The sequence below is a fragment of the Drosophila miranda genome (genome assembly GCF_003369915.1).
Source record: "Drosophila miranda strain MSH22 chromosome Y unlocalized genomic scaffold, D.miranda_PacBio2.1 Contig_Y1_pilon, whole genome shotgun sequence".
NCBI classification, from domain to species: Eukaryota; Metazoa; Arthropoda; class Insecta; order Diptera; family Drosophilidae; genus Drosophila; species Drosophila miranda.
The window spans coordinates 37,212,400-37,237,264 of record NW_022881603.1 but is presented as its reverse complement, the minus strand read 5'-3'; the positions used below and the strand labels follow the sequence as shown (position 1 = coordinate 37,237,264).

The 24,865-nt window shown below is 46.6% G+C and overlaps 1 protein-coding gene and 2 long non-coding RNA genes across 3 annotated transcripts; 1 reads left to right on the top strand and 2 right to left on the bottom strand.

The window, feature by feature from the left end:
• Positions 1-6,137: 6,137 nt before the first annotated feature.
• On the bottom strand, positions 6,138-7,727 carry LOC117191147 (guanylate kinase-associated protein mars-like). Its single transcript, XM_033396112.1, has 2 exons — positions 6,753-7,727; positions 6,138-6,700 (listed from the first exon to the last, which is right to left on the bottom strand). The coding sequence occupies exons 1-2, from the start codon at positions 7,039-7,041 to the stop codon at positions 6,279-6,281; spliced, it is 711 nt and encodes a 236-aa protein (XP_033252003.1). The 5' UTR covers positions 7,042-7,727; the 3' UTR covers positions 6,138-6,278.
• A 6,502-nt stretch (positions 7,728-14,229) lies between these two features.
• LOC117191170 lies at positions 14,230-14,459 on the bottom strand. The gene is made up of 2 exons (XR_004473951.1): positions 14,425-14,459; positions 14,230-14,296 (listed from the first exon to the last, which is right to left on the bottom strand). It is a non-coding gene; the product is annotated as an uncharacterized LOC117191170 (long non-coding RNA).
• A 4,560-nt stretch (positions 14,460-19,019) lies between these two features.
• LOC117191183 lies at positions 19,020-19,246 on the top strand. Its single transcript, XR_004473968.1, has 2 exons — positions 19,020-19,051; positions 19,180-19,246. It is a non-coding gene; the product is annotated as an uncharacterized LOC117191183 (long non-coding RNA).
• Positions 19,247-24,865: the final 5,619 nt, after the last annotated feature.

Genomic DNA, 24,865 nt, shown 5'->3' with positions numbered 1-24,865 from the left:
AGTGATAATTGCAGAGAGGAAACCGCGATAGCTTTCGTCTTGAGATTGCAGGACGATGTCCACAGCCTTGCTGGATGGTAGAATTGACTCTCCAATACCGGCGATTTTAACGTGAGACGGGTGAGGATCTAACTGCAGCTGATTGGCGAGTCTCGATGTTATAAAGTTAACCTGAGAAGCGGAATCTAAAATGGCACGACATGGAATAAGCGATCCAAAACGGCCCCTGACATATACGATTGCAGTAGCTAGCAGCACGTTTTGGCTAGGCAGAGATTTTTGACTCGAGGGGGGAGGGCTAATATATTTGCTTGCTACTAGGGCACTTGCAGGATCATGCTGGGTCGATTCCGTGCTCGGCGACGGCAACTCAGCGTCAGAGCCCGACTGCATGTGGAGCAGTGTGTGATGCTTGGCTTGGCAATTTCTACATGCCCCTGACTTGCAGCGTTGCAATGAATGGCCTTTGTTGAGGCAGTTTAGACATAAATGGCGCTTCTTCACCTCCTTGTATCGAGAAAAAACAGGGAGATCTATAAATGCCTGGCATCGGGATATGTAGTGATCGGAGGATTTGCAATACTTGCATGTTGAGCTATTATGATCGTTAATGGAGGTGATTAGGGTGCTAGGTTTACTTTCTCCCACCTGCTGGCTAGGAATTGTTACCATAGCCGATCCCAAATTTTCCAGCATCCGACATCTTGCTTCCAAGAATGAGGCCATGCTTGACCACCGAGGCAATCCTGACGTCGGCAAGTTCTCTTCCCATTTCTCCTTGGTCTTGTGGTCCAATTTCGTGCCTATGATGAAGATCAGCAACCCATCCGAAATCTCCTGCGGGGTCGCCAAGGTCTGAAGTGCACGCAAGTGCGAATTGATTTTGTCGCCGAGCGCGCGCAATCCGATAGCTGAGCCCTTCTCCACCCCTTGCAGCCCGAAAATAGCCTTGACGTGTGCCTGAAAATGTAACAGTTTATTATCGAATCGCAACATTAGCAAAGTCAACGCCTTGTCGTAATTCTCCTCAGAAAGTTCCAAGGAATGAATCGTATCCAGCGCAGCACCATCTAGACATCCACGAAGATATTGGAATTTTTCGATGATTGGTATACGATGGTCTTTGTGCACCATTGTCGAGAACATCGAGTGGAATTCTGGCCAATCCATGTAGTTCCCCCCGAATCGCGGAAGCTGCAACTCGGGCATTCGAGAACGGCCTATACTATTATAGGCGAACAACGACGAATTCCCCTCGAGAGTATGCCGAGCCGTTGAATTGGCAACATTTACCGTGCGAGCAGCCATCAACTCCCGCGACAGCCTGGACCTAACCTTGACATAAACATTCGAAAAGTCCAGCCGGGCATCATGGGCTAACTGCAGGAAATCCAGCCTTTCAAGGCTCGTTTGAGCGGCATCGAAATCCGCATTCATTCGCTCGATTTGCTCTAAGCGAGCTTGAAGTTCTGCCTCATCTAACTCGGCAAGCTCTTCCTTGGTGAGAAAGCGATCCATGGCCTTTAGTTGGCGCGCGATGGACTCGGCCTTGTGCTTGTAGAAATCTACATCACTCGGCATTGCTGCGTTCGCGACATTGGTAGGCTCAGGTGCTGCCATGTTGAGGTTTTAAAAGAGTCACTCAGCACGACCGAAAAAGACACCCTGTATACGTATAAACGTGGGAACCGAAAGCAAAGGGATTACAGCTAATGCCTTTAGCTGTGCGGCTGTGCGAGCTGTCCGATTCCGCTTTGTACTCCGCTTGTGTGTATTAGTGAGTTCGCTGCACTGCCTACCGCACTGCACTGACCGAATTGTCGCGACAGAGAAATTAATAGCCAGCAATGCGTGTATGTAGGTGTATGTAAGTGGGTTTTAGCACCGAATTGTGCTTAACCGCCGAAAATTTGCTAGGGCTAACGAATGTCGATCGCGAATGATTATTAATTGACACTGCAACTCAGAGATCACGTCGGGGTCACCAAACTTTATGTGGAGATAATGTTTTTTATCCCCAATCGGCCGACTAATTATTTCGAATTAAATAAAACTCGGCGCAGAAATAAAATTACGATATGTTCTTTAATGCGTGACATCCAAATTGCAAGTGTGGCTTGCCTGCCCTTTACATTGCCGCTCCGATCGCTAAGCGCAGCTTCGCTCGGCCGACGTCGGTAGGCAGACGCAAAGCGGAGATAGCGAAGAGCGAGCTGGCAGAGAGCGTTTAGCAGGGCAAGCAAGCGCAGAGCTTTAACAAACAAATGAGTGACATAGACATAAGTAACAAACAAAATAAGCGGCTGAGGGCCAAGAATTAGGTGCTATTTGGCAAGCAGCTAATCGGCTGGGTTCTGCTCCGAACAGTAGGCTTCAAGGGCAATGCACGTGAAGGTGCAGGCTTCACTGTGGCTGGCTGGACATTCCTTGCTGATGTTTGATGTTTCATGTTTGATGTTTGGGTCTTCACAGTGACCGGTTGAGGACGCGACGTTGCATGTTGCAGCTTTGCCATGGTTGCCGCAGGCTGAGCGCGCAATCTGGATGGATGACCCTGGGTACGCAATTGGGTTGCCAAAGGCTGTTTCCTCTCCGCTGCCGTCTGCGTACACTGAGTTTTTTTTGACAAAACATATAAGGAGTGCCTTTTTGGCGGCACAAATGCCGGAGCGTTCTCCTGCTCTTTCTGGGGGTTTGTCGCAGGTGTAAGTGTTTCGGTTTTATATGTGCACATCTTTTGACCACGACGAGCAATTTGCTCGTTCTTTGTTTGTTCCTTCCTGGCAGCCTTCCAATCCACGAAGCGCTTTATGTAAAGGTCCCGGGTGGGGTTCCTCTGCTGCTGAGGCAGCTCTGGTTTTCGATTCTCCTTAGGAGGAGCGACATAGGTAAGGCGTGGCTGCGCCTCCTCTGAGGGCGGTATAGGTGCCGCACGCTTGACGGGAGTTGGACTAACACTAATAATGCGGTTGCTTTAAAAACGATCCTCGCGCTGTTTTGCACGCGCCGCATTCTGGAGTTCCCGGTTCTGCTCATTGAAATTGCGTGGGCTGAAAGCAAGTGATTGCTGTTTATATAATTCCCTGTGGCGCTGCATTATGACGTCGAGCTGTAATTATTTAGGAGTTTAAAAAAAATGGAGGGACGCTTCTTAAGAATGGCGCCTTTTCAGCGTGCCATACCGATGAAAAAACGAACTTAGCCCACTTAAGCCCCTTTATTTAAACTGGATAACAGCTCGAGTTAGACCGCGGAAAATAATACTAATAATAATATTTACCTCTTTTTTACCTGGCAAGGAAACTTTTTTTGATAGATTGGGGACTTGGAATTTGTTTAACAATTTAATCTGGTATTTTGTATGCAGTTTTTTTAAAGGTAGTGCTTTTTTTACACAATAATTTTTAGCGGTATATTTTTCAAAATTTTCACTTTGAAAACTCGTGAAAATTCTAAACAAATCCAATAAGAATGACTAGCAAAAGTTGGCTACTATTTTAGAAAAATAATCTATCAATCGGATAAACTTCATGTTCAGCTATAAAGTCCTAGCAAGCTAATAATATCAAATCACAGAACGATTAGCCCATTGTATGCCAAAGGGGTATTTTAATATTGCACCGAACTTAGTGAAAATCGTGGATATAGTGGGTTTTTTTTTGTGAGTAAAAGAAGGGATAGGAGGTATCTACAATGACTGTTTAAATAGAGGGGTCTTAAGTGGGTATATGTGGCATATTTCAGACCGTATATTTTATCGCCAAGTCACTTAGTACACTAATTTTCTTGCCACAATGTCTGGCTCACACACCTTGCAAAATATAAAAATACTTTCCATAGTATTTTCCAGTATATTAAGGTTATGCACTCACCCTCTTGGCCAATGCCCCAATGTAGAAGTCGTGTAAAAATGCAATTTAGAGCCACATCGATTATTAATGCGGGAAATCATCGAAATCTTGATCACCTGCTATCAAAATCTCAATGTTTTCAAAAATATAAAAAAAAGGAATGTAAAAATATGCATAACGGGGGTTTTTCACACTGGCGCTTCCATGGGGCTTATATGGAAAAGAACGGGCCAACAATTTTGAAAAGTACACATATTCCCCTTTATAAAAATGATTTTAATATGTAGCAAATGGGTAGTTACCATGTAAAGAAATAAACTTAGTGGAAATTGTTGACATTTTTTATTGAAACCTTATTTTATAAACAATGCCAATAAAGATGGTACTTAAAATTAGCCACTTTTATATAAAATTGATTAGATTATCGGTTAAAAATATGTGTCCAGTGCTGATAGTCGTTGCTAGCTAGTATTCAACCGAAAGCAATTTGATTCAGCTTGAATACAAATAATACGTCAGTATATTTTCGGCATATTTTGAAATTTGTGACGTAGTTTCGGTATATTTCTGAGTGTCTGTTTACCATTGCACGTATGAAAATAAAAGTGAATAATAAAAGTAAGCAAAAACAAGCATTCAACTATATCAAGTGTGTGTCAAGTGTCGAGAAAATACGTCTTTAGACAGCTGCGACAGAGCCTGGAATATGTATTAATAAATGCAGTAGACACCCCACGAAATTCGCCGAATAAATACAAGTGTGTGCGTGTGTTTATTGGGGTTAAAAAAACTAAAAAAAAAACGTCACGGCAAGAGCATTGCCAGCAGCAAGAACACACGCCCTACTTTGTAAAATTAAATTCCTGTTAAAACCACATATGTACATTCAATCGGTTTGAAACGCCAAGGTTCATCAGCAGTCGGGAAAGCCTCAAAACCGCCCTCATTCGAGCTTGGGCCGAAGTTCCGCCCACAACAACCGAAAATTTGGTGGCATCGATGCCCCGACGACTACAGGCTGTAATAGATGCCAATGGTGGACCAACCAAATATTAAAAGTATAAAAAGTATTAATATTAAGATTACTTTGAGACTATAATACAAAAGCATAGAGGCTGTATGTACACTTTTTTCCGTGAACATTTTATGTTTTTTCGTTGTAACTTAAGTATACATAATTTTTGTTTAAGTTTTTTTTTCTGAAATAATAATAACTTTAAGTGTCCTAAATAATGGCATACCAACTTTTTTAATTTTCATTGCGAAAACCCGAAATATTGAAAAATCGGTGCTGTATGTTGACTTTTTTCCTTGACTGTATAATAAAATGGAAATCAAAGTAATAAGAGCACTATTTTAATCTCAACAGAGCTGGAAAATACGATAGAAACCCTCATACATATGTATGTATGCTGTGCGCGTGTGTGAGTGTGGTGCATTCAAGGCTGATAAAACAACACAAAAACGAGGGGGAACGTTGTGAGTTGCTGCGGACACCGCAACTCTACAGTTATACCCGATACTAAGTCAATATGGCTCTCCTCCGGCAGACGCCGCTAATAGAGAGACAGAAAATCAGTCTGAGCGTGACGTCGGGCGCTGCCTAGCCACTGCAAATTGATTTCTTGCTTTTGGCTACAAAAATGATCCAATCTGATCTTGATTCAGCAATTTGATAGATATGGTCATTATCTATGATTCTGCGTTTTTAGTTTTCTCGAATGTGCAATATTGTGGATGCAACAGATTTTCGTCCTTTGTGGGGGCGGAAGGGTGTGGGGCGAAATTCTGAGATATACGTTTTATAGTGAGATCTAACAGAGATCTAACTCCACGACTTTCACGCTTGCTGGTCCCTGGTTTTTTCAGAATCGACTGGCGTCCCTTATTGGGAGGGGGGGTATGATTAAGAGCGTTTTGTTCGGCTGCGGCCAATATAGCAGACTTGAGCAGAGTGTTGCCACCATTGGAAGAACGGCTCTCGCCTACAGACATGCGCAGGACGGTGCGAGCAGGAGAGAAGGACCGACGGTCGCGTACTACGATCACACGCTGAGTGCTGCTGCGAGATGGAGTTTGCGGGGCATCGTCCGCTGATACCACATCCGCCTTAGCCTTTTTCATTTCAGCATGGGCCTTGCGGAGTAATTGCATCAAGTTACTGCTGGCCTTGACCTTGGGCTTAGCGTTTAAATTGTTGCCCAGCTTAGACTTTGGTTTGGCCACAGGCTTGGCTGGTATTTTCGATTCCTCAACTGCATCGGGGTCCTGCCAATTGTTCTTTTTCCATCGCTTCAAGTTATCAAAGCGCTTGTCAACATTCTCACTCTGGAGTCGCAGCATGTCCCACCACCCTTCCAGATCCTCTGCCTGGACGGGTTTCGTCTCCTCGCTGCCATCGTAGGGTCGATGGTTCTTGCCCGTAGCTCACGCCCCGCAACGGTCAATCAGACCGCTGAACTGCATCAATTTCTTGGTAGAGAGCAAATTTGTCTGTCCAATGGCCACATTGATCATATCTATGCCGCCCGTCTCAACCAGATGCGCCTCATTCTCCTTGCTATAGGCTTCCCACTCGCTGCAGATATCTCGCAGTCGTCGAATCTCATTCTCCAGCTGTATGCGAAAGTAGAGCACCGACTCGAGGGCCCGCCGATTGGCAACAGGATACTCCTCACCGGGCAAATACATGCTGTTTCGCTTCTCACGCTCACAGCGAGAGTTGACTTTACCGCGCGAGACGCTCACATATGGACTTAAGTAGTTGGGCTTCTCATCGGAAATCCTGCGAGGGGTTTGCTCCGCAGCTGCCTTCAGAGTAGAATTTTCTTGTTCTTTATCATCTGGATCTGGAAACCAATAATATTACATTTTACTCCATTTTATTCCTGTTGTACTTACCCTTAGCCAGATATGGATCCAAGATCAAACTCTCTTCAGCTGCCGTTTTTATCAAAGAGTACCTAGAAAAGTCAAATTTCCGCTTCGCTTTCGAATCTCGGTGGCTGCTCATTGGACTCACTGGACTCAGATTTGAAATCTCACCCAAGGCTTCTATCATTTCTTGACTGCAATTGTTCGTATTGCACTGCGTGAATGTGGCCAGAGCAGGGAAACTTATCTTCTCTTCCAGCGGCGTATTGGGAGGCAGTGGGAGTTCAGTGGTCCCAGCCTCAACCAACTCTCTCATCAGCTCCGGCCGATTTCAAACATTCTTTTGAAGACCTACGTACTTGCTGACGTTGCTCTTGGCCTTCATTCTGGTCGACAATTGGCTGGCAAGCTTGTTTTTTATTGCCGGCCCTTTTGCTACTGCGGTCGACTTAAATTTTCCCGCAGCTCCCCCTCCTCCACCTCCTTGAATGGGCTTTGGTTTCACTGCTGGTATTTTTAAGGTGGGCTTACTCACGGCCGGCTTTTCGAATGGTTGCGTCCTCACATTTGGCAAATGAACAACCCCATTTGCAGAAGGTCCAACGACCAAATCCGCTGCCTTGGGCTTTGGGCCTGCTGTAGGCTTCAAGGGCAATGCACGTGAAGGTGCAGGCTTCACTGTGGCTGGCTGGGCATTCCTTGCTGATGTTTGATGTTTCATGTTTGATGTTTGGGTCTTCACAGTGACCGGTTGAGGACGCGACGTTGCATGTTGCAGATTTGCCATGGTTGCCGCAGGCTGAGCGCGCAATCTGGATGGATGACCCTGGGTACGCAATTGGGTTGCCAAAGGCTGTTTCCTCTCCGCTGCCGTCTGCGTACACTGAGTTTTTTTTGCCAAAACATATAAGGAGTGCCTTTTTGGCGGCACAAATGCCGGAGCGTTCTCCTGCTCTTTCTGGGGGTTTGTCGCAGGTGTAAGTGTTTCGGTTTTATACATCTTTTGACCACGACGAGCAATTTGCTCGTTCTTTGTTTGTTCCTTCCTGGCAGCCTTCCAATCCACGAAGCGCTTTATGTAAAGGTCCCGGGTGGGGTTCCTCTGCTGCTGAGGCAGCTCTGTTTTTCGATTCTCCTTAGGAGGAGCGACATAGGTAAGGCGTGGCTGCGCCTCCTCTGAGGGCGGTATAGGTGCCGCACGCTTGACGCTGGACTAACACTAATAATGCGGTTGCTTTGAAAACGATCCTTGCGCTGTTTTGCACGCGCCGCATTCTGGAGTTCCCGCTTCTGCTCATCGAAATTGCGTGGGCTGAAAGCAAGTGATTGCTGTTTATATAATTCCCTGTGGCGCTGCATTATGACGTCGAGCAGTAATTATTTAGGAGTTTAAAAAAAATGGAGGGACGCTTCTTAAGAATGGCGCCTTTTCAGCGTGCCATACCGATGAAAAAACGAACTTAGCCCACTTAAGCCCCTTTTTTTAAACTGGATAACAACTCGAGTTAGACCGCGGAAAATAATACTAATAATAATAATATTTACCTCTTTTTTACCTGGCAAGGAAACTTTTTTTGATAGATTGGGGACTTGGAATTTGTTTAACAATTTAATCTGGTATTTTGTATGCAGTTTTTTTTTTAAAGGTAGTGCTTTTTTTACACAATAATTTTTAGCGGTATATTTTTCAAAATTTTCACTTTGAAAACTCGTGAAAATTCTAAACAAATCCAATAAGAATGACTAGCAAAAGTTGGCTACTATTTTAGAAAAATAATCTATCAATCGGATAAACTTCATGTTCAGCTATAAAGTCCTAGCAAGCTAATAATATCAAATCACAGAACGATTAGCCCATTGTATGCCAAAGGGGTATTTTAATATTGCACCGAAAATAGTGAAAATCGTGGATATAGTGGGTTTTTTTTTGTGAGTAAAAGAAGGGATAGGAGGTATCTACAATGACTGTTTAAATAGAGGGGTCTTAAGTGGGTATATGTGGCATATTTCAGACCGTATATTTTATCGCCAAGTCACTTAGTACACTAATTTTCTTGCCACAATGTCTGGCTCACACACCTTGCAAAATATAAAAATACTTTCCATAGTATTTTCCAGTATATTAAGGTTATGCACTCACCCTCTTGGCCAATGCCCCAATGTAGAAGTCGTGTAAAAATGCAATTTAGAGCCACATCGATTATTAATGCGGGAAATCATCGAAATCTTGATCACTTGCTATCAAAATCTCAATGTTTTCAAAAATATAAAAAAAAGGAATGTAAAAATATGCATAACGGGGGTTTTTCACACTGGCGCTTCCATGGGGCTTATATGGAAAAGAACGGTCCAACAATTTTGAAAAGTACACATATTCCCCTTTATAAAAATGATTTTAATATGTAGCAAATGGGTAGTTACCATGTAAAGAAATAAACTTAGTTGAAATTGTTGACATATTTTATTGAAACCTTATTTTATATACAATGCCAATAAAGATGGTACTTAAAATTAGCCACTTTTATATAAAATTGATTAGATTATCGGTTAAAAATATGTGTTCAGTGCTGATAGTCGTTGCTAGCTAGTATTTAACCGAAAGCAATTTGATTCAGCTTGAATACAAATAATACGTCAGTATATTTTCGGCATATTTTGAAATTTGTGACGTAGTTTCGGTATATTTCTGAGTGTCTGTTTACCATTGCACGTATGAAAATAAAAGTGAATAATAAAAGTAAGCAAAAATAAGCATTCAACTATATCAAGTGTGTGTCAAGTGTCGAGAAAGAGAATACGTCTTTAGACAGCTGCGACAGAGCCTAACATATGTATTAATGTTCCAATCCCACCTGAACGATAGGTGGCCAGGGCTGAGGGCGACGCACCATCTAGCGGAAGTCCAGGGAGGCTCGATGGTGTACGTGGTCATCGGGGGGAGCTGGAGCCGTTACTGGTGATATAAGGAAGAGAATAGGATTAGTTATATGTATTAGTAAGGGAAAAAGGGATAAATAGGAGTGAAAATATTAGAAAACGTGGATTGGATTATGGAAATCGTAGAGCGTGGACGGAGTAACGTCGAAATTTGAAATTTTGTGCTTAAAACAGAAAGTTTGAAGTGAGTACAGAAAAGGCGGGCGATAAAATAGGTTGTAATGCAGAAAATTTTACTAACAGCCGGCAAGGAATATAGCCACCAGAACCGGGCCAGAAGGTTTCCTGGAGAGGGACACTGGAGTTCGAGAAAGTCGACTGCAGAGCAGAAGACTGCCCAACGGAACCTGAGTGAGTTCGTTCCAGTTGCGCGTGTGTGAGCCAAGTAGCGCGGGACGTGTGAAGGGGGAGGGTGAAAGAGGACGATTTAGCTGCCAGGGCGATTCTAACCACACCGCACGATCGTTGCATCGCCTTCCAGTGCGTGCCACACGTTTGGTCTCATTCACCAAGTAAAAACCCCGAAACCCTATTCACACACACACACACGCGCACACGTATAAACGGACCTATATAAATTTAGGGCTGACCGGCCACGGCCAGCGATCGCCCGCGTCGTTTGAACTTAAAGAAAAAAACATAATCCGCACTCCAAACACCGTTCCACATTAAATGTTATTTTGTTCCGTGTGTTGTCCTTTATTTAGTAATTAGTATTAGCTTAAACCGTTTAACGTAAAATCTTGGCCATTGAAAAAAAATATGTAAAAACACCAACACCTTTCACGAACCTAAATCTGCGATCAGCTGTTCAGTGCCAGAAGATTAACCCTTAGTGGGTGACGCGGGGGTCCCATCAGTCCACCGTATTTGGTCGAGTGATTTGTGGAAAAATATTGTTTATTGTTTATGTCCCGGGGACCCTTAACAAGAGCTCTTGGTAGGTTAAGTCTCCGTAGGGGCCCGAGTTAAATTAACTCCCGTAAAACTGGATCCACTCATCTACACATATTCCATTACGTATGGGTGAGGGTATCCCTGTTGGTTGAACGAAATTTCAGCAGTTATTTCCTTGTTTGCCTTTGTGTCGAACGTTTTGGTGTTTCTTAGTGGTTAGTGATAATTTTGAGTATAGCTATTTATTAATGAGAAAGATGAAATTGTCAATTTACGATTATTAAAGCTTGGATATATATTGAAGCATGATGCATTAAATTTAAAATAGAGGGAGGACGCGTGGCGTAGCCATGGATTAGGCCAGCCGTTACCGTTCCAGCAGAGGGTGGCCAAAATGAACGTTGTGTTTGGTCACAGGTAGGGCGGGCGCGCGAAGTGATAACACCCAAGCTTCACCCACTTGATAGCCGTCTGTTTATGATTTTCTTTGTTGTTGTTAGGTTGTTGTTAGTTTTGATGTGCAGGGAAGTAGTATGTCTCCTTTTTTGTCTACATTTGGCGGGCAAGGGGAACTACCCAGCCCTGGGGTCGACAGCTAGCCGGCATTGCCCTCTGGGAAACAAGCCAAGTGTAACAAATGGCGCCCAACTTATTTTCGAATTCGCATGCATCTGGACTGACGCAGGTTCGGGTGGTATTACAAGAAATGTCACTCGGGCTGGTAAAGGCAGATGAGGGGAATGAAAAAAAATAATAAATTTAGTGGAGAAGACGACAGCTCGCGAAGTGCAGTTTAGCGGTCCCGGCAGAAGTCGCTGCTGCAGGCTTAAGGTGAGCGTAAAGCTGGTCCTTAATGGCGCGGGGTGATTGATGCTAGGGATGGATAGACGGAGGCAGTTAACGGATATATAAAATATGTGATAGGGACTTACGAATTACAGTTGAACATTTTGTCGCTATTCGATGTCGCAAGTGAACGTAAGTCACTGCCGTTCAACAAAAAAATGGACAGGGAGTTTGCGACGGACACATTGCCTGGTGGACTGTGATATCGAATAAATCTGTGATGGAATGTGATATTGGAATAAGTTAGAGTAAGTCATGTAGGTAAATGTTCATTGTAGTTTCGCACCTGTTTGTTTAAAACAAATCCGCTTTCGTGTTTTTGAACCTGTTGTCTGTCTGCAGAGAGGTGGTGAGGAGTAGGTGGCCCGGGAGTCGTAAAGACAACTCGCGATGCATCTGTTGTCATGGCAGATCGGTATGATGGATGACAGGAACAAATCACAAGCAAAGTGAGCTCATGCACCGTGAGGCTTCTCGTTTATCGGCCATCGCTTAGAGCGATGACTAGAGTAGATGACAGGCCACACAAAGGTGGTGTTCGTAATTGTAGGATATCCGTAGGGCGACTGTCAAGTGGAGCGCAGAAACTGGAGCGGTTGCTGGTCCCGGCTAGTCACGTGTCCCCCTCTTAATGAATCTTGTAAGAAGAAGAAGAACTGTTAGGAATTTTTGTTGTTAGGTTTTGTGTTGTGTTGAATGTGTTTGAAGTTTGAGTGTCTTAGGTGTCGATCGAATATACATGTATGTTATTATTTATTTATTCAAATATTTAATTGCATATATCTCGTTAACGGCGCTAGTTGGGGCAATATTTATATCGGTATTTATTTATTTATTTATCGGAGTATTTATTGGTCCGAAGCGTGGTGTTATTTATTCTTACTAGTTATTTCTTTGGGTATTTATTTCTTTATTTATATATATTATCTTAGTTTAGGAGTTTCCCTTTTTTTTTTTGTAATATTGGTGTTGCTCGGTGCAGATGCCACAAGAAGGGGGTAGTCGACAGCATCATACGCGATCACGCGTAAACAAAACAGTGGACCAGATAGGAGAAGTGTCAGGAGCGATGTTTGGTCTAGATCGGGAGGAACTTGGAGCTGTGGGTGGGTTGCCAAGAACACCGGTACAGGCCAGGTCAGAAGAATGGCCAATGTCCGATCCTACACCCACGCTTGCTTCCGAACTGGCATCAGCAGTCAACGTATCGTTGGCTCAGGCTCATGCGACACACAGGGCAGCGAACACTGACTCGATTAGTCGGGTGTTGCAGGAGGAGTTGCGTAAGGGGTTTATCGAGATGATGCACCAACTCAACGAGGTACTCCAGCCGGTTAGACAGCTGCAGCAGCAGAAGGAACCGCAGCGGGAGGAGGTTCACCACGAGCAGGAGTATCGAGGAGCAATCCCGAAAAGGAAGCCGTCTAGCACGACTGATGCGCCGATTCCGCCACCAAAACCATTTTTGGATCGCTCGGGGCGAGGTGGTATTGGTCCGGAATCGTCTTCAGGAGTAGGACCGACCGCATCCAGTGAGCAGCATCAAGCGCGAAATTGGCGAAACCCGATAGCACTCAGACACTCGGGTCAGGGTCGTGGCGAGGGTAGGAGAGCTGGTGGGATTCCTCGAGAAGATCCGCATCCAAATCCCCCGGGTTATAGACCTTGGCCACGGTGGGGCCGAGTCGAAAAATGGGACGTGACGTTCGACGGAGACAGCAACAAAATGACAGTCGAGGATTTTGTGTTCCGAATTGAATTCCTACAAGCCCAATGCCGCTGTCCGTGGGATGAAGTTGTAAAGGGATTTCATCACCTGGTTACAGGAAACGCGCGGGAATGGTACTGGCAGTACATCCGTGATCATGGCGGTGGTGTTTGGCAGGAACTAAGGGGCGACTTAATTGCTCGTTTCCGAGGCACGGCGTCCGAGTTCGACCGCATGAGAGAACTGCGAGAAAGAATGCAGCGGTCAAACGAGAGTGTGGAAGACTTTTTCCATGTCATGAGAAAGCTCGCGTCGAGGTTGGAGATGCCACCACCTGAAAAGGAGATGGTAAAAATCGTCAAAAAGGCACTCACAGATGAGATAGCGAGTTTCGTCTACGGCTTACGGGTTTATTCCTTAGACCAACTGCGGGATGAGTGCGTGGAAATAGAGGCACATCTGAAGAGGAAGGCTCGATCTTCGTGGCGAGGAGCACCCAAAGCCACAAACTATGGTCGCGGGCCGAATGCGAACGTCAGCGAGGTCGATTGGCGATGAAGAGGCAGAGGTCATTGAGGAAGCGCAAGTGACACAGCGTGTTCCACAGAAGTTGATTTGCTGGAACTGCGGGCAGACCGATCATGGCTTTAGGGACTGTATGGCATCGGAGAGGCGAATTTTCTGCTACCGGTGTGGAAAGCCCGATGCATATTGTGCAACCTGTCCGAATTGCGCGGGAAACGTGAAGAGGGGTGCGATCCAAGCAGGCGAATCACGCTCACAGAAGGGGCCTGCGCAGAGAAAGTAGAAGAAAATAAAAATGAATTAGATAGACGTAAATTGCATGCTAGGTTAAGGAACTGATCATATGAAGAGCGCTTAAGAAATTATTTAGAAACCAGAAATATAATATTTTCTGAACTACGAGTGGATGGTATGCGAGCACTGTCGGTGCGGGTGAGAAAGGCGAGATCCCGTTTGAAGCAAAGGCGAGCTATGAGGAGGCAGGTGATTGCTTCAGTAAAGCGTTGGTGCAAGAAAGACCCGAGAGTTTTCGCAGAAATCTCTATAATGGGCGAGTCCGTGCGAGGCCTGTTGGATTCAGGCGCTACACACAGCATGCTAGGGTGTAATGGTCAGGAATTCCTGGAGAAGCTGGGCGTGGAGGCTCGTCGATATTCTTCTATAGTGAAGGTAGCGAATGGGGAAGATCGCGCAATCGTTGGCCGAGTAGAATTACCGGTGAAATACAAGGGAGAGGTAAAAAGATTAACGTTTTTCGTATGCCCTTTCTTGGAACAGGAAATTTACTTGGGGGTAGACTTTTGGCGGGTATTCTCATTGGCTCCTGAGGTGATGGGAGAAGGTCCAGTAGGGGCATCTCACAGATTAGTGGAAGAAGTGCTGGCTGATCAAGTCGCTCACTATGTGGAAGGCCCGGAGAAGGAGATAGTGCAGGAAGAATGGGAGTTGTCAGAAGAGCAAAGTGCAGCCTTGGATCAGGTGAAGGCAGAGTTTCTGACTTTCGAAGCCGTAGGCCTGGGGAGGACGTCGAGAGAGCCTCACAAAATTCAGTTGGTGGAGAAGGCCGAGCCTGTGAAGGATCGACATTACCCACTGTCGCCAGCGATGCAGGAAGTGGTGTGTGGTGAGGTGGACAAAATGTTGGCTTTGGGAGTCATCGAGTACAGTGATAGTCCGTGGAGCAACCGTACCACCGTGGTGCGAAGGCCGGGCAAAAATCGTTTCTGCCTCGATGCCCGAAAGCTCAACAAAGTAACCATCAAGGACGCTTACCCACTTCCTAGCATCGAGGGGATCTTGTCGCGTCTCGATCAGACGATATATATCTCCAGCGTCGGGACGGCCTCTGTACCAGTTCCGTATGATGCCCTTTGGCCTCTGCAACGTCGCACAACGCCTATGTAGACTGGTCGATAAGGTGATTCCGGTTGAGATGCGTTCAAACGTCTATGCGTATCTCGACGACTTGCTGATTATAGCTGAGGACTTCCAAACGCACGTGAAGATTCTGCGACAGGTTGCCGAGCGTCTACGAGAAGCAAATTTAACGATAGGGCTGAGCAAATCTAATTTTTGCTATAAAAACATTAAATACCTGGGATTTATAGTGGGAGGAGGAGCGCTGAAGATGGATCCGGATCGTGTGTCGGCCATTTTGCGCATTCCCGAGCCGCGATCTGTTCGAGAATTGCGTAGTTTCCTGGGAACTGCGGGCTGGTACCGGCGCTTTATGAAAAACTATGCTGAGATGGCCGGTCCGCTCACAGACGCCCTGAAAAATGGGGAAAAAACGGGAAATGGAAAGTTTAAATTGACGGAGGAGGCAAAACGAGCCATGGGGGAGCTAAAAGCTGCACTCACCTCGGCACCAGTCCTGGTACACGCGGATTTCAAGCGGCACTTCTACATACAGTGCGACGCCTCACATTATGGAGTAGGAGCCGTACTCTTCCAAAGGGATGACGAGCAGAACGAGAGGCCCATAGCGTTTTTCTCTGCCAAACTGAATTGCCACCAAAAAAACTACTCGGTGACAGAGAAGGAGTGTCTGGCAGCCCTCATGGCGATCCTTAAGTTCCGTCCGTACGTAGAGCTTATGCCGTTTACAGTCATAACTGACCACGCCAGTCTCAAATGGCTCATGACCATGAAGAACCTGGATGGTCGCTTAGCTCGTTGGTCCCTTCAACTGCAGGCCTTCGATTTCGGCATAGAACACCGGAAAGGAGCGGACAATGTAGTGGCAGATACATTGTCACGCAGTATTGAAGAGCTGGAAGTGGATCCGAGTAGTATCCTGGGTTTTGAAACGGTTTGAATCTGGAGAATATCAGGAGTTAAGGAAGGAAATAACAGAGAACCAAGACCGCTTACCTGATCTCCAGATTGTTGACGGCATGATATTCAAGCGCATGCGCTTTGAACGATTGGATGATCAACTGGAGGGCGCCGTCTGGAAATTGTGGGTTCCGAGTTCGCTGACGGCCGCGTTGATAGACAAAGCACATTCGGAAGAGAAGACAGCGCACGGAGGAATCGCGAAAACCTTGCACTTATTGCGTAGGCAGTTTTACTGGCCGAACATGGCGATAGAGGTGCGGGATTATATCCGACGGTGCACCGTGTGCAAGGAGTCGAAAGCGCCGAATTATCGGATGCAGGTCGGGATGGGGCAAGAAGTGGTCACTGAGCGCCCGTTCCAAAAACTTTATATTGATTTTTTGGGCAAATATCCGCGGTCAAAGAACGGTCAGGCGTGGATATTTATTGTAGTTGACCAGTTCTCTAAGTTCACATTCCTAAAGACCATGACCAAGGCCACAGCAAAGGAAGTTGTAAGATTCCTCGTTCACGAGGTGTTTTACAAGTTTGGAGTGCCGGAGATGATTCACTCGGACAATGGGGCTCAGTTCGTCTCGAAAACTTTTAAGGAGATGACCGATGCATTCGGAGTCACTCATATGAGGACGCCAGTGTATTCTCCGCAGAGTAACGCAGCCGAACGCGTGAATCGCACAGTACTCAGCGCGATTCGGGCGTATCTGGAAGACGATCACCGGGACTGGGATGTGCATCTGCCGGAGATAGAACTGGCTATTAGGAACTCGGTTCACGAGGCAACAGGCGTAACACCATTCTTTGCAGTCTTCGGGCAGCAAATGTATTTGCATGGGTCATGCTACAAGCTGGCAAAGCGACAGCGGTCAATCGGCGAGCATGACATATCGCTGCTGGAGGGTCAGGACAAGCGACAACTCATCCAAGAGAGGATTCGCGCTAGTTTACATCAGGCATACGAGCGTAGTAGGGTAAGATACAACCAGCGAGCTCGGGTGTTTTACGCGAGGCCGGGACAAGAGGTATTCCGCCGAAATTTTGTCCTTAGTGACTTCGGAAAAGGCTTTAATGCCAAGTTCGCGCGCAAATTCATCCGATGCCGGGTAGTGAAGCCAGTAGGAGAGAACGCGTATGCTCTGGAGGACCTTAACGGCCGTCCCATAGGAGTGTACCACGCCAAAGACCTGAGAATGTAGTGAGTTGTGGGTGTGGCCTACGTTGGGCGCGGCAGAAGAATGCAGGGCACGCCGGCGTGTGCTCAATAGTGTTCCGGAATCCGGTGGGCATGCCCACGCGTATGTTGTCCCTCCTGGGACTGACGACATACTCGTGGTGGTGTTCCAGTCCCACCTGAACGATAGGTGGCCAGGGCTGAGGGCGACGCGCCATCCAGCGGAAGTCCAGGGAGGCTCGATGGTGTATGGGGACATCGGGGGGGGCTGGAGCCGTCACTGGGGATATAAGGAAGAGAATAGGATTAGTTATATGTATTAGTAAGGGAAAAAGGGATAAATAGGAGTGAATATATTAGAAAACGTGGATTGGATTATAGAAATCGTGGAGCGTGGACGGAGTAACGTCGAAATTTGAAATTTTGTGCTTAAAACAGAAAGTTTGAAGTGAGTACAGAAAAGGCGGGCGATAAAATAGGTTGTAATGCAGAAAATTTTACTAACAGCCGGCAAGGAATATAGCCACCAGAACCGGGCCTAAGGGTTTCCTGGAGAGGGACACTGGAGTTCGAGAAAGTCGACTGCAGAGCAGAAGACTGCCCAACGGAACCTGAGTGAGTTCGTTCCAGTTGCGCGTGTGTGAGCCAAGTAGCGCGGGACGTGTGAAGGGGGAGGGTGAAAGAGGACGATTTAGCTGCCAGGGCGATTCTAGCCACACCGCACGATCGTTGCATCGCCTTCCAGTGCGTGCCACACGTTTGGTCTCATTCACCAAGTAAAAACCCCGAAACCCTATTCACACACACACACACGCGCACACGTATAAACGGACCTATATAAATTTAGGGCTGACCGGCCACGGCCAGCGATCCCCGCGTCGTTTGAACTTAAAGAAAAAAACATAATCCGGACTCCAAACACCGTTCTACATTAAATGTTATTTTGTTCCGTGTGTTGTCCTTTATTTAGTAATTAGTATTAGCTTAAACCGTTTACCGTAAAATCTTGGCCATTGAAAAAAAATATGTAAAAACACCAACACCTTTCACGAACCTAAATCTGCGATCAGCTGTTCAGCGCCAGAAGATTAACCCTTAGTGGGTGACGCGGGGGTCCCATCAGTCCACCGTATTTGGTCGAGCGATTTGTGGAAAAATATTGTTTATTGTTTATGTCCCGGGGACCCTTAACAAGAGCTCTTGGTAGGTTAAGTCTCCGTAGGGGCCCGAGTTAAATTAACTCCCGTAAAACTGGATCCACTCATCTACACATATTCCATTACGTATGGGTGAGGGTATCCCTGTTGGTTGAACGAAATTTCAGCAGTTATTTCCTTGTTTGCCTTTGTGTCGAACGTTTTGGTGTTTCTTAGTGGTTAGTGATAATTTTGAGTATAGCTATTTATTAATGAGAAAGATGAAATTGTCCTTGATGGTTACTTTGTTGAGCTTTCGGGCATCGAGGCAGAAACGATTTTTGCCCGGCCTTCGCACCACGGTGGTACGGTTGCTCCACGGACTATCACTGTACTCGATGACTCCCAAAGCCAACATTTTGTCCACCTCACCACACACCACTTCCTGCATCGCTGGCGACAGTGGGTAATGTCGATCCTTCACAGGCTCGGCCTTCTCCACCAACTGAATTTTGTGAGTCTCTCTCGACGTCCTCCCCAGGCCTACGGCTTCGAAAGTCAGAAACTCTGCCTTCACCTGATCCAAGGCTGCACTTTGCTCTTCTGACAACTCCCATTCTTCCTGCACTATCTCCTTCTCCGGGCCTTCCACATAGTGAGCGACTTGATCAGCCAGCACTTCTTCCACTAATCTGTGAGATGCCCCTACTGGACCTTCTCCCATCACCTCAGGAGCCAATGAGAATACCCGCCAAAAGTCTACCCCCAAGTAAATTTCCTGTTCCAAGAAAGGGCATACGAAAAACGTTAATCTTTTTACCTCTCCCTTGTATTTCACCGGTAATTCTACTCGGCCAACGATTGCGCGATCTTCCCCATTCGCTACCTTCACTATAGAAGAATATCGACGAGCCTCCACGCCCAGCTTCTCCAGGAATTCCTGACCATTACACCCTAGCATGCTGTGTGTAGCGCCTGAATCCAACAGGCCTCGCACGGACTCGCCCAATATAGAGATTTCTGCGAAAACTCTCGGGTCTTTCTTGCACCAACGCTTTACTGAAGCAATCACCTGCCTCCTCATAGCTCGCCTTTGCTTCAAACGGGATCTCGCCTTTCTCACCCGCACCGACAGTGCTCGCATACCATCCACTCGTAGTTCAGAAAATATTCTATTTCTGGTTTCTAAATAATTTCTTAAGCGCTCTTCATATGATAAGTTCCTTAACCTAGCATGCAATTTACGTCTATCTAATTCATTTTTATTTTCTTCTACTTTCTCTGCGCAGGCCCCTTCTGTGAGCGTGATTCGCCTGCTTGGATCGCACCCCTCTTCACGTTTCCCGCGCAATTCGGACAGGTTGGACAATATGCATCGGGCTTTCCACACCGGTAGCAGAAAATTCGCCTCTCCGATGCCATACAGTCCCTAAAGCCATGATCGGTCTGCCCGCAGTTCCAGCAAATCAACTTCTGTGGAACACGCTGTGTCACTTGCGCTTCCTCAATGACCTCTGCCTCTTCATCGCCAATCGACCTCGCTGACGTTCGCATTCGGCCCGCGACCATAGTTTGTGGCTTTGGGTGCTCCTCGCCACGAAGATCGAGCCTTCCTCTTCAGATGTGCCTCTATTTCCACGCACACATCCCGCAGTTGGTCTAAGGAATAAACCCGTAAGCCGTAGACGAAACTCGCTATCTCATCTGTGAGTGCCTTTTTGACGATTTTTACCATCTCCTTTTCAGGTGGTGGCATCTCCAACCTCGACGCGAGCTTTCTCATGACATGGAAAAAGTCTTCCACACTCTCGTTTGACCGCTGCATTCTTTCTCGCAGTTCTCTCATGCGGTCGAACTCGGACGCCGTGCCTCGGAAACGAGCAATTAAGTCGCCCCTTAGTTCCTGCCAAACACCACCGCCATGATCACGGATGTACTGCCAGTACCATTCCCGCGCGTTTCCTGTAACCAGGTGATGAAATCCCTTTACAACTTCATCCCACGGACAGCGGCATTGGGCTTGTAGGAATTCAATTCGGAACACAAAATCCTCGACTGTCATTTTGTTGCTGTCTCCGTCGAACGTCACGTCCCATTTTTCGACTCGGCCCCACCGTGGCCAAGGTCTATAACCCGGGGGATTTGGATGCGGATCTTCTCGAGGAATCCCACCAGCTCTCCTACCCTCGCCACGACCCTGACCCGAGTGTCTGAGTGCTATCGGGTTTCGCCAATTTCGCGCTTGATGCCCACCCCGTTGATGCTGCTCACTGGATGCGGTCGGTCCTACTCCTGAAGACGATTCCGGACCAATGCCACCTCGCCCCGAGCGATCCAAAAATGGTTTTGGTGGCGGACTCGGCGCATCAGTCGTGCTAGACGGCTTCCTTTTCGGGATTGCTCCTCGATACTCCTGCTCGTGGTGAACCTCCTCCCGCTGCGGTTCCTTCTGCTGCTGCAGCTGTCTAACCGGCTGGAGTACCTCGTTGAGTTGGTGCATCATCTCGATAAACCCCTTACGCAACTCCTCCTGCAACACCCGACTAATCGAGTCAGTGTTCGCTGCCCTGTGTGTCGCATGAGCCTGAGCCAACGATACGTTGACTGCTGATGCCAGTTCGTAAGCAAGCGTGGGTGTAGGATCGGACATTGGCCATTCTTCTGACCTGGCCTGTACCGGTGTTCTTGGCAACCCACCCACAGCTCCAAGTTCCTCCCGATCTAGACCAAACATCGCTCCTGACACTTCTCCTATCTGGTCCACTGTTTTGTTTACGCGTGATCGCGTATGATGCTGTCGACTACCCCCTTCTTGTGGCATCTGCACCGAGCAACACCAATATTACAAAAAAAAAGGGAAACTCCTAAACTAAGATAATATATATAAATAAAGAAATAAATACCCAAAGAAATAACTAGTAAGAATAAATAACACCACGCTTCGGACCAATAAATACTCCGATAAATAAATAAATAAATACCGATATAAATATTGCCCCAACTAGCGCCGTTAACGAGATATATGCAATTAAATATTTGAATAAATAAATAATAACATACATGTATATTCGATCGACACCTAAGACACTCAAACTTCAAACACATTCAACACAACACAAAACCTAACAACAAAAATTCCTAACAGTTCTTCTTCTTCTTACAAGATTCATTAAGAGGGGGACACGTGACTAGCCGGGACCAGCAACCGCTCCAGTTTCTGCGCTCCACTTGACAGTCGCCCTACGGATATCCTACAATTACGAACACCACCTTTGTGTGGCCTGTCATCTACTCTAGTCATCGCTCTAAGCGATGGCCGATAAACGAGAAGCCTCACGGTGCATGAGCTCACTTTGCTTGTGATTTGTTCCTGTCATCCATCATACCGATCTGCCATGACAACAGATGCATCGCGGGTTGTCTTTACGACTCCCGGGCCACCTACTCCTCACCACCTCTCGGCAGACAGACAACAGGTTCAAAAACACGAAAGCGGATTTGTTTTAAACAAACAGGTGCGAAACTACAATGAACATTTACCTACATGACTTACTCTAACTTATTCCAATATCACATTCCATCACAGATTTATTCGATATCACAGTCCACCAGGCAATGTGTCCGTCGCAAACTCCCTGTCCATTTTTTTGTTGAACGGCAGTGACTTACGTTCACTTGCGACATCGAATAGCGACAAAATGTTCAACTGTAATTCGTAAGTCCCTATCACATATTTTATATATCCGTTAACTGCCTCCGTCTATCCATCCCTAGCATCAATCACCCCGCGCCATTAAGGACCAGCTTTACGCTCACCTTAAGCCTGCAGCAGCGACTTCTGCCGGGACCGCTAAACTGCACTTCGCGAGCTGTCGTCTTCTCCACTAAATTTATTATTTTTTTTCATTCCCCTCATCTGCCTTTACCAGCCCGAGTGACATTTCTTGTAATACCACCCGAACCTGCGTCAGTCCAGATGCATGCGAATTCGAAAATAAGTTGGGCGCCATTTGTTACACTTGGCTTGTTTCCCAGAGGGCAATGCCGGCTAGCTGTCGACCCCAGGGCTGGGTAGTTCCCCTTGTCCGCCAAATGTAGACAAAAAAGGAGACATACTAGTTCTCGGGACATCAAAACTAACAACAACCTAACAACAACAAAGAAAATCATAAACAGACGGCTATCAAGTGGGTGAAGCTTGGGTGTTATCACTTCGCGCGCCCGCCCTACCTGTGACCAAACACAACGTTCATTTTGGCCACCCTCTGCTGGAACGGTAACGGCTGGCCTAACCCATGGCTTACGCCACGCGTCCTCCCTCTATTTTAAATTTAATGCATCATGCTTCAATATATATCCAAGCTTTAATAATCGTAAATTGACAATTTCATCTTTCTCATTAATAAATAGCTATACTCAAAATTATCACTAACCACTAAGAAACACCAAAACGTTCGACACAAAGGCAAACAAGGAAATAACTGCTGAAATTTCGTTCAACCAACAGGGATACCCTCACCCATACGTAATGGAATATGTGTAGATGAGTGGATCCAGTTTTACGGGAGTTAATTTAACTCGGGCCCCTACGGAGACTTAACCTACCAAGAGCTCTTGTTAAGGGTCCCCGGGACATAAACAATAAACAATATTTTTCCACAAATCGCTCGACCAAATACGGTGGACTGATGGGACCCCCGCGTCACCCACTAAGGGTTAATCTTCTGGCACTGAACAGCTGATCGCAGATTTAGGTTCGTGAAAGGTGTTGGTGTTTTTACATATTTTTTTTTCAATGGCCAAGATTTTTTGTTAAACGGTTTAAGCTAATACTAATTACTAAATAAAGGACAACACACGGAACAAAATAACATTTAATGTGGAACCGAGTTGGAGTGCGGATTATGTTTTTTTTCTTTAAGTTCAAACGACGTGGGCGATCGCTGGCCGTGGCCGGTCAGCCCTAAATTTATATAGGTCCGTGTATACGTGTGCGCGTGTGTGTGTGTGTGAATAGGGTTTCGGGGTTGTTACTTGGTGCATGAGGCCAAACGCGTGGCACGCACTGGAAGGCGATGCAACGATCGTGAGGTGTGGCCAGAATCGCCCTGGCAGCTAAATCGTCCTCTTTCACCCTCCCCTTCACACGTCCCACGCTACTTGGCTCACACACGCGCAACTGGAACGAACTCACTCAGGTTCCGTTGGGCACTCTTCTTCTCTGCAGTCGACTTTCTCGAACTCCAGGGTCCCTCTCCAGGAAACCTTCTGGCCCGGATCTGGTGGCTATATTCCTTGCCGGCTGTTAGTAAAATTTTCTGCATTACAACCTATTTTATCGCCCGCCTTTTCTGTACTCACTTCAAACTTTCTGTTTTAAGCACAAAATTTCCAATTTCGACGTTACTCCGTCCACGCTCCACGATTTCTATAATCCAATCCACGTTTTCTAATATTTTCACTCCTATTTATCCCTTTTTCCCTTACTAATACATATAACTAATCCTATTCTCTTCCTTATATCCCCAGTGACGGCTCCAGCTCCCCCCGATGTCCCCATACACCATCGAGCCTCCCTGGACTTCCGCTGGATGGCGCGTCGCCCTCAGCCCTGGCCCCCTATCGTTCAGGTGGGACTGGAACACCACCACGAGTATGTCGTCAGTCCCAGGAGGGACAACATACGCGTGGGCATGCCCACCGGATTCCGGAACACTATTGAGCACACGCCGGCGTGCCCTGCATTCTTCTGCCGCGCCCAACGTAGGCCACACCCACAACTCACTACATTCTCAGGTCTTTGGCGTGGTACACTCCTATGGGACGGCCGTTAAGGTCCTCCAGAGCATACGCGTTCTCTCCTACTGGCTTCACTACCCGGCATCGGATGAATTTGCGCGCGAACTTGGCATTAAAGCCTTTTCCGAAGTCACTAAGGACAAAATTTCGGCGGAATACCTCTTGTCCCGGCCTCGCGTAAAACACCCGAGCTCGCTGGTTGTATCTTACCCTACTACGCTCGTATGCCTGATGTAAACTAGCGCGAATCCTCTCTTGGATGAGTTGTCGCTTGTCCTGACCCTCCAGCAGCGATATGTCATGCTCGCCGATTGACCGCTGTCGCTTTGCCAGCTTGTAGCATGACCCATGCAAATACATTTGCTGCCCGAAGACTGCAAAGAATGGTGTTACGCCTGTTGCCTCGTGAACCGAGTTCCTAATAGCCAGTTCTATCTCCGGCAGATGCACATCCCAGTCCCGGTGATCGTCTTCCAGATACGCCCGAATCGCGCTGAGTACTGTGCGATTCACGCGTTCGGCTGCGTTACTCTGCGGAGAATACACTGGCGTCCTCATATGAGTGACTCCGAATGCATCGGTCATCTCCTTAAAAGTTTTCGAGACGAACTGAGCCCCATTGTCCGAGTGAATCATCTCCGGCACTCCAAACTTGTAAAACACCTCGTGAACGAGGAATCTTACAACTTCCTTTGCTGTGGCCTTGGTCATGGTCTTTAGGAATGTGAACTTAGAGAACTGGTCAACTACAATAAATATCCACGCCTGACCGTTCTTTGACCGC

Coding starts and splice junctions, on each gene's coding strand:
- LOC117191147 (XM_033396112.1), bottom strand. CDS start 7,041: ATGAGAGAGTTGGTTGAGGCTGGGACCACTGAACTCCCACTGCCTCCC. Junction 6,701..6,752: donor GGATCCATATCTGGCTAAGG/GTAAGTACAACA, acceptor ATTGGTTTCCAG/ATCCAGATGATAAAGAACAA.